At 45.6% G+C, this 10,335-nt stretch overlaps 1 protein-coding gene across 1 annotated transcript; it reads left to right on the top strand.

The window, feature by feature from the left end:
• Positions 1-1,592: 1,592 nt before the first annotated feature.
• PROK2 (prokineticin 2) lies at positions 1,593-5,579 on the top strand (the record flags this gene model as incomplete). The annotated part of the gene is made up of 2 exons (XM_008643639.2): positions 1,593-1,730; positions 4,637-5,579. Coding segments are annotated over 2 exons (264 nt in total), but the record flags the coding sequence as incomplete, so codon positions are not given.
• Positions 5,580-10,335: the final 4,756 nt, after the last annotated feature.

Below are 10,335 nucleotides of genomic sequence, written 5' to 3'. Positions count from 1 at the left end.
ATATAACTGAGGAGAAAAAAGGGAGTCAGGAGCTGACAGGTGAGAAACAGCAGAGCCTGTGACTCCAGCTGAGCAGTGGGCACTGGTGTGCCGGGGGCAGCCAAAATCACTGGACCTGCATTTTTATTTGTGACCAGGGCAAAATAAGATCATTAGAGTGCTTTTTTTTTTAGAGAGAGGTCAGAAAGTGAACGTTATCTGCCTGGCAGGCAGGAGTTGTGGTTTTATGGCCATATTAGTCTTAGAAGCAAATGCTCTGTGTTTGGGCTTACCTGCAGCACAGAGCTCTGTGTTTAGGAGTTGTTTGATTCACACACACGATTTAATAGTGATCCTAACGCAACAGCTTCTTCCTAAATTACTGGCTGATCTTTAAACGTGTATTTTGATCTGGCTTCTGCTGGTCAGTGGGGTATTTACCCAGTGAGTACAGTCTAGTTATTTATCATGTAAATCCCAAGGTGAGATCAGTGAGTTTTTCCCTCAAGAGCATGTTTACTCTGATATGCGTCTTCCCCAGAGCTGTTATCATAATTTATGTACTCTTTATGAGTTTCTCATTTACGTAGTGCTGACCAGTTACTTCGGTCTCTCACTGCTGCTGTCAGACACCAAGAACAGTGAGTTAATCAAGCTTACCTTTGGGGTGTAAGCAGAACCTTTAACTGATGGCATTCCTCACTGGAGAAAGGAGACTGGGTTTTGCATTAAATCCATATAAGTTTTTGATTAAAAATTAACTGAAAGATGTGCAGTAACTTGTTTTCAAACCCTAATATGTCAATTGCTCTTCATGGTTTGTGGGTTTTAAAACATACCCACTAGTTTGCATTTTGGTTTTTGCTTATCTAAGCTGTATTGGGTAAGTGGCTAAAATATTTTTTGCCTCCCTTGAAGGGGAATGCTACCACAGCAGCAATTTTTTGGATGTGGACACTTACGCAAAGCTTTTCTTAAGACCTCTTCTAGCTACATGTAATTCTAGATAATAACCACAGAATCCAGATTTAAACTCTTATTTTAGCTACTTCCACTTGGACTTCTCTAACCAAACTATCGTGCAGTTTTGCAAAGGCACTCACAACCATGATATTGTCATGTGAAATTAGAAGGAATAGTTACTTAAAAGTCATTAAATTAATGGATGATTTCCTATCTTAGCTCCTCCATAAGACTGGTTAGGTGACTCTTTTTGGGACTCTTTTTGGTGACAAGTCTAGTGCGGTTGCTCCTTGCTCCTGCCTGAGCTCACTCAGGCACCGATCTGGGAGCTGGGAAAGCAAGTGGCACGTGCCATGGTCTATCAGTGTTCAGAAGTTGGGACTATAAATCACTGACAGTCCTGGGTTTGGCCCCGAGCAGCTCTGTGTGTGGTCCTGGCTTTAAACAACCCGCTCTCAACTCCGAAATGTGCCAGCAGCCTCCACGTTCCAATCCATGGGAGACACAAGTATTGCAAATCAGCCTTAAATCTTATTATCCAGCCTTAATGAGCCATGATAACTTATGGGGTGCCAGAGGCAGCTTCTGAGCACCTGATCTGTCCTATTTCTGGACTACATTTATTATTCATTTAATTTGCTTAATGCTGTGTTGAACTCCAGGCCTGCGACCGAGACCAGCAGTGCGGAGGCGGGATGTGCTGTGCCATCAGCCTCTGGATCCGCAGCCTGAGGATGTGCACCCCGATGGGAAACCTGGGAGACGAGTGCCATCCCTTGAGTCACAGAGTGAGTATGTCACCGGGGGGGCTGTGGGGCTGCAGCAGGAATGTCCTGAGCTGTACGTCACATGGCATAAAAACTACAACGTGGTGGAAAGGCAGGGAAACTCCCCATTCCTTACAATATCCAGACACTTGTATCTGTATGGGAACAGTGATGAAGGTACCTACGTAAGGGAGCACATTACTGTCAGAATTATGTTGAAGAGAATCAGAGGATGAAAGCACTTGAAAGCACTACACGCTTCCCAGATTGTTTTCTTATTAGTTTGTTGTAGCTGCTTTGTTTCGTTACGTGATCCAAAACAGTGTTAGCAGTTCCCCAGCCCAGCCTTGCCAATCCTTGCTCGGGTGCTCAGGAGCACAGCAAGTGCCACCGACCCCAGTGCCAGTGGACAAGATCCTGTCACAAGTATAAAAACATCACCAGCTAGTGCTGGGACACTTGGTGCACTGAGAAGCTGTTGACACACACTTGGAGTTAACTCCCCACAGGCTCTCTTTGTTTCTATTCTACCTATTAATTTCAAATATCCATGTATGTATACATAAATACACACACACATATCTAACACCAGTTACATACTAGTACATTTTTAGGTGATACACAGTATTATTAATACAATTATTTTAACAAGTACATTTCTTTAAGGCTATATAATTATGTATTTTATATGCAGTCTGAAAAAAGCTGCTTATTTAAAACACAAAAGACTGAATGGGATGGTACCAGGGAGCTTGAGAACCTGGTGGTCTTCAGAGCCATCCTCAGGGAAGAGCACAGCCCAAGAGTCATCGCAAGTGAAAGATACAAGGCAATAAATTCAGATCATAAACGTGCAGCTAGTTAGCTGCCTCTCTCACTGTTTCTTCCAAGGCCTGGCTTCTCAGCTCAGTATCTACAGTTTATTCTCTCAGTTTTAGGAAGTTTAAGGCTCTATTTTATTGCAGTTAAATTTTTAAAACTTCTGCTGTGATATTGGGGACCAAATTGACATTTTTACTATGTAATGTAGCAGGTTTTTCTTGTAAGGGCTTTTTCCATTACCACGGATTAGGATAAGAGAAATTGTCTTCTAGAGGGTTTTATGAACTTATTGTTATTGGGCAATAATTTAAACTGTCTGATATATTTCAAGCTGATTGCTTGCATAATTACAATCAGAGAAGATGCCTGTCCACCCCAAACTTAGTCACCGATGTTTATAAGCTTTATGAGGTTAATTTTAGATTTTTGATTTCTCACCCCACTGCTCTTCCTGGGAAACACAAAGCAAATTGATTTACTGTAGAACGTGGAATGAGGTTATTTTAAGGATGGAGGGTTTGCTCAATGGTTCCTCTCAAGTAAATACTTGTGTAGGGAGCAGCTGGGTGCCCTGATCACCAAAACCTTTCATTTACCTGCAGGACAGGTCAAAAGCAGGCACCACAAATGGCCATGGCACCGCAGGGACCTCCAGAGGAGCCTGGAAATTCCTGGAGAAGATGGTTGGCACTTGGGGTTCTGCTTTCTAGTTTGTTCTCAACAACTAGATGGTGATGGACTGATGCCGTTAGCAGGTCCGGCTGGAATTTTGAGGCAGGGTCTGAGGCAGGGCCAGGCAGGGTTTGCAGGCAGGGCCAGGCAGGTGAGCTTTGGCAGCGTGGGAGTCCTGCTGGAAGGAACATTTCCTTGCAGCAAGTGGAATGTTTTGAATAAATCACCTGAGCTGTTGGAAGGCTGAGAGCTCAGGGTTTGGGGTTTGCTGCAGTGCTGTGTGTGGGCACCCAGAGGAGCGATTCCCACGCGGAGTCCCCAGCACCTGTGGTTGGTGCCTCTCTGCTCACACCGGAGCAGAGGGGCTGTGGTGGGTGGCATGGAGTACCCCACTGCATCCCTTGCACTGGGGCTGCTCTTCAGACAGTGCTGGGCAGGAGGCTGGTGCTGGCCCAGGGCACTGCAGGTGATGTGAGCCCTCTGCCCACCCCCTGCCCCCGGCGGGCTGTCACTGGAGTCAGGCTGGTGCTTGGCACCATGCGCGGGGAACTGTGCAGGACTTCCTCAAAGACAAAATTTGTACACTGACACAAGAAAATCTTGAAATATTAAAATTTTAGGCTCCAACCACACAGAAATCTGGAAGTGAGGGAATTAGGGCTGGCTGCCTGGCTGGTAGCAGTGGCTTTGTACCTCTGTGCCTCCTTTGCTGCATCCAGGGAATCCTCAGTGTGTGCTGCCAGCTGGCAGCACCAGATCTCCCAGACATTTCCCACTGGGCTGTCCTGCTTGGCTCCTGTAAGAAACAGAGCTTGTGACCAAGTTGTTGAAGAGTGTCAGTGCATGTGCACGTCATGGCACAATTAAATTTGTCTAATGTACTCCATATGTACTCCCTGCAGCACAATGTGGCTGGAGGAGGGTGGGATGAAATAAGAAACCTCTGCCCTGTGGTGAAAAGGATCCTGCTCAAAGGGAGGTCAGGCAAGGTGACCTCCAGAAGTCCCTTCCAGCCTGATTACCACGGGATCCCAAGGTTCCCAGGTCCTGCTCTGTGCCATGTGACAAGGCACGACTCAGGATATGCAGAAAGCCCTGCACAGTGGCTGTTAACGTGGTGTTAAAGGCCAGTGCAGTTTCACAACAAACTCCTTTATGAAACAGGAGTAAATGGAGAACATGTGTCACAGATGCAGATTTACACAGCAACAGGACTGTTAACATCCTGCTCTTAACCGTGGCTTGACCAGGGTGTACAACAGGGTTGGCTTTGCCATCTGCTCTGTGCTGCAGCTCGTGGGGATCTCTGGCTGTGGAGAGAGGGAATTAGGCAGCATTCCCCATAGCCCCACTATTCCTCCCATCCCATCCCATCCCCCCAGCCACCAGTGCTGTGGTTCTCCCTGTCACTGACGTCCTTGCTTTGTCCCCAGGTCCCCTTCTCCGGGCGGCGGATGCACCACACCTGCCCGTGCCTCCCGGGCCTGGCCTGCGTGAGGACTTCTCCCAGCAGGTTCAAATGTTTACCGGACTTCAGAAAAGAAGACATCTTTTTTTAGCAGGAGCTGTTCTGCACCAGAAAGAGCCACTCGGTATTTTCGTTCTCTCGTTATTGTGACAAAAAAGGGCCAGCCAGGGGAAGCCCTTCACCACATTTTCCTGCCTCACCAACATCAGCTGGAGATGAGACACTGCTGTTGTGGCCAAGGTTTTCAGGAGGGACTCGCAGTGGAGGATGCTTTCATTTTGGGGTAGCAAAATGACATCTGCTAGAGCAAAACTCTTTCTGAGGGCAGGGGCTTGACCATTCCTGAATCATTTTGTAGTCTTCATGGGCCAGTTTAACCCCAGAATGAAAAAATCCAAGTTTATTGCCAGTTTTGGAAAAATCTGGCCACATTTTTACACTTTGGAATACCTGAATTGAACTGAGAGTTGGATAACTGCATAGTGTGAAGAACATGACAATTGCCAAAAGAACTGTATTTACATTGCATTTCATATCATTATTAATATAATTTTATTTGTAAGTTAGGCGCACATCTAGGGTAAAGGTTTAACCAATAGATGTAGTTTTTACACTTTTAAAAAGTGGCAGGTGGAACCAAAGCATTTCAACATTCAAGAGCATTAAAAGATTTCGTTATTTTAGTATTCTAAGATGAGAAGTTGTTACTTGAATTGGTGTAAAACTACCTGATCATCTCAAACTATGTATTAAGATGTAGTTTATATTAAAGAAAATGAGGTTTATTGTAATGGGCTGCCTGACTTCTTGTATATGTATCAAATTTGCTGTGTAAAAATTCTGTATCAGAATAATGGCAGTGTATGATTTGACTTATTTTAATATTATAACATTATTTTGTCACTGTGGTTTTTCGTTTTTATTCAGTGTAATCTGTTATCCCACACTTGATTTCACCCAAGCTAGCAGAGCTCCTTGTGGATAGCTTAGCAAAAGATTATGTGCCTCTGGCTGCTTCTTGGGAAATTTGGAGTTTACAAGGCATGAACTCCTCAATCAAGCTGCAGTCTCAGAATTTGGAGGAATCTTGGTGTAAATAATACGAGAGGTTTTTCTTGGCTCATGCCTCAAAGGATCAACTTTAGCCCAGCAAACATAAGATTTGTGGGTTTTCTATGAAATACTGTGTGACTTCATATTTACTTGCCAGTCCCCAGAGCTGGAATTCCAATAGTTTGTGTGAGATTCACACGTTTCTTGCTCTCAGACATGCAAACATATGCTGGAACTGGAAAAGTGAAGGCATTCATCTTTCAACAATCAGTGCTTTGCTACTGGTGGAGATGGGTAGGTTGGAGAACTGAGCACGCTGTATCAAGGCCAGACCTGTGTTACTTAGAGGAGAAACATCCCTGTGAGTTACCAGGTACCTTCTACTGGGCCCCACAACCTTCCTCGGGAGACCGAAAAGAATAACTGGATCGGTTATTGCCACATCCTCATGGATCCTGTACATATTAGGAAAATAAAAGTCTTGAGAGAGATTGCATCCTCCTGGCTCAAGACAGCCCATCCCCAGGGTACCCTCTCCAACGCCTCTGTATTTTGTCTCCCCCTTTACAGTGGGGATACAGCAGCTGTGCAAGTGGCAGCAGAAGAGAAAAATACTGACGTGCCACTAAAAGGTAATATTACATGTGGTTTGCATTAATGTGATCAGGTACAAAGTGCCTGTATTAGATCTGAAGTCTCAGAGGGGCTCAACACTAGCCCAAAGGGCTGGTGAAAGGCCAAATCATTCCCATGCACTGCAGAAATTCCCATAACCTGGATTAAAAACCAAACTCCAAGGCTGATCCTACTACCGTCACTAAATAGGGGGGCTCCCCAAACACCCTGTGCACCCACAAAGTCTGGGCTTGCAGAGGAGGAACACAATGGGTGTCTGGGGGTTACTTTTCTGCCCATGTCTGTCCCTACAAAATAAGCTCAAAATCATGGACTTCAATTTACACAAAATCAAGAAGAAAAATAGGAGCAGTCCAAACGTGCATGTGTCCCATCTCCTGCTCCATTTTTTTTAATCAGAGCACAAAAAATGAACCATAGCAGGAAACAGTAGCCCTGCTCCTCATCTCCTGCTGGCATAATTCACCAGTGACTCCACTGAAGGCAGTAATCCTGGTTTATATCATTGTCAATGAGTGGACAATTATATCTAAGGACTGCCTCAGACCTGCCAAACTGAAATCCTAGGAGAGTTTATCAGACAAGAGCAGAGCAACTTTGTAGTTGTAATTTGTGCCGATTAACTTGTGGGATTAAGCATTTATCTGGGTAATGAGAACAGCCCCAATTACATGAGTTCAAAGTTCACACCATCTATAGCAAGTGGAAGTTCTCATGTCCTGCAGACACTCCTGGACAGGGTATTTGGATGGTGCAGCTTTGAGAGAAGCATTATCCCATACTTGTCCTTGAGGGGCTTCTCCACACCTTCCCTAATGATGTAGGGGAGATAAAGGCAAAACCTCACTGTCCTACATCCCCACTATATTCACTTGGCAACAATTATTACGACTCCCCTTCTAGTAATTTAATTTCCATTGACACTCACAATGGAGGTTAGTTGATTTGAGAGAATCATTCTGGAAGGAAGATTAAGCTTTTTGCATCCCCGTTATTTCCTAAACTCTGCCCTAATCAATTATCTTTTCTCCCACCCTAGGGGAGGTTTCCTCTCCCAAGCACATCTGCAAAGTCCCTTTAATTTCTTTCTGCAGTGGAAGGGGCTGAGAGGGCACCCTCTACTTTTGCTTTACACTGATAATAGGCAAACCAGTGACCACGAGTATTTCCAAATGTGAATGGCCATGCATTCCCTCCTGCTTTTCCCTGCAGCCAGCTTTTGTCTTGAGGAGCACAGCAAATGACTCAAGATGACCCATGGAAAAGGTGGCCAGCCTCAAGCCAGCCCTGCCACGAAAAGTTTCCTGCAGCCCCCTGTGCTGCTCAGTTTGCGCCAGAATCATCCTGGAAATTATCTCAGGCCAGGGACAGCTTCCTCACCCACCTTGGAGCAAGGGAAGGGGACAGGCCCTTGCAGGAGAAATCAGATGAGAAAACAGAACAGAACTTGTGCAGCCCTGGAACCTCCTAGGTGCACAGAAGAAGCCTCATTCCCCAGTACATACTGCTTGTGAAGAGAGAGACTGGTTTAAACACTTCCCTTTATTCACTCCACTTAGGAGATCTGTGCCAACGTGTGTTTTAACTTTATTAATATTGCAGTAATTTCATTAATGATTAATAGAAAGATGTGCATTAATTTTTAATATTATATGAATATTGATATTATAGACATGCTATAAAATAATGTTGATACCCCACCACACTGGAGAAGTTTCCATGTTTATTGCCAGATTTTGGGTTAGCAGAGAGCCCTTGCAGGAAAGGGCACCACCACATATAGTGAGTTGCTGCCTTAATTTGATTACATGCTTGTTAGGAAAGGGGAAGCAAGGTGTTTGGGGTTTGAGGGTGCACAGCTGGCTGAGCCAGCACACACCTGTGAGCCTGGGGGACTTCAGGGAAGGCTCTGCTGCTGAGCACCAGAAAGCCCAGCTGAAACTCTGCTTCATCTGCATCTTCCTGCCCACAATTCACCCCTGGGCATTTCCACCACTTTAAAAAAACAACGTTACAAGTCTTTGAGGAGGAGGGGACACAAAAGTAAATTATTCTGGTTGTGTGGCAGGGGGACGGGACTCAAATCTGGATGGGTCTATACAGAAAAGACAGGTCACCCTAACCAAATCCTGGTTTTACAGAACCAGTAATTGAAAGGAGATTTGTTGGCTGAAGGTTACCATGGTGTTTGAGATGTTAAAAGGGAATAATGTATACCTCTATGGAGAGCATTTTAAGGTAAGAGATGCGATTATTCTTTTTATTTTTAGTTTGTAGTGGTGTGGGAAACGTGTGACCCCAAAACTCTAATGTGTTTGATGATCATATAACATTCCTCATCGAGAGGTACCTGCTAATTTTCCTCATCAGCGCAACCCACCAAACCAAAGGATGATACCAGCAAGTGTGACCCCAGACTGAGGTCCTTGCCAGTGCCCCCCCATGCCCCAGTAGCTCTGGGATTAGTTGTTTCTGCACAGATGGATATTCAAAAGAAACAGAAGGTGCTAAGAATCCCTTGATTTAAACAAGATGTCTCAGGAATTTGATCTTGACAATGTGTAACATGTTTTCCAGAAGGAATTAGAAAATTGCAGGAAGAGAATAGACTGTGCAAATGCAAGAGGATTTTGATAACAGCAAAATCAATGTGTGTTTCTCTGTTAGAAAGATATGAAATGGCAAACCAGCAGGGGTACAGTCGTTAGACTAATCAATAATTCTGAGCACAGGAATGGAGATGAGTTTAATGCACATCAGCAAATCACCTATGGCTTCTCAAGGAGAGTCTTGAGTGCAGGCAGACCCAGCCCAGTGCAGAAGGACACATTCCAATGATTTGGCAGGGCAAGTGCCCCCATATGACACGTCTGCCTTGGAAGATGGTGGCAGCCTTTGGGTCACTCTGCCTGGTCATCGGGGCTGGGAAAGGCTGGATGTGAAGGGCTGAAGCTGAGTAATCCTGGTGCACTGGAGGGAGGAGGATGGATGGCAGCTTGTTTTGTGACAAGGAGTACAATGCAGGCTGACAGCAAAGTGTGCAGGAGAGGAGGAAAGAGCAATATAACCATAGGGCACACCTGTAAACACCCCTGCGGCAGGGGTTTCCCAAAACCCTGAGTGTGAGCAGCTTAGTGGGGCAGAAAATGAAGGCATGCACAGTGTCAAAAGGACAGAAAGTCTCCTGTGCAAAACCCAATTTACCTGGCAAGTTCTGTGCATGTTAATTGTGTGCCTGGAGTGCCCAGAGCATTCCAGACTGACGCTCCACTGTACTGTGGCACCAGGTATCAGCGTGTTACAGGCATATCCCTGCCCCCAGAAGTTTACAAATCTCACAGACCATATAAAGCAAGTGTCTGTGCTGTACTCAGCGAGCACCTGCATCGCTGCAGCCTGAGCTGGCCTGGGATGCAATGCTGTCCTTGCACTGCATCCCAGCACACGGTATAGGAAGGATGGGCTTTGGAGCTCTGCACTGCTCTGCTTGGGCAGTGTATCTCTTCCTGGGCTGGGAATTTCACCAGGTCTCCCGAACTCCGGTATCGTGCCTTCACCACAGCATTGTAACACATGGAAAGGATTCAATCTGCTCTTAAGTGTAATGTGGCTTTGTAAATCCCAAGGCTGTAATGCAGTGCAGAAGCAGACTGAAAATATGGCCTGGTTTCAGCCCAGCAAGCAGGGCTGGGTCCTCTTTATTTACTTTTTCTCTTGCACATGTGAGTGCCCCCATGTCATTTCACGCAGAGATTTGTGGCTCTATCACCGCGAATGGGAGGATGTGGCTCTTGCTGCAAGGAGTTTGCAAACCAGCAAAGCTGATATTAATTCCAGGGGTTGCAGGATTCACCCTATATTTACTCCTCCAGGCTACATGGGAGCCCAGGCAGCAGAGCACACCTCTAACCTCTTCCATGGGACCTGTCAGAAGGGCCAGCTCAGGGAAAGGCACCAGTGAGGCAGCTGCCAACA

This window comes from Corvus brachyrhynchos, unplaced genomic scaffold, assembly GCF_000691975.1.
Source record: "Corvus brachyrhynchos isolate BGI_N302 unplaced genomic scaffold, ASM69197v1 scaffold91, whole genome shotgun sequence".
NCBI classification, from domain to species: Eukaryota; Metazoa; Chordata; class Aves; order Passeriformes; family Corvidae; genus Corvus; species Corvus brachyrhynchos.
This window is presented reverse-complemented; position numbering and strand designations above follow the sequence as displayed.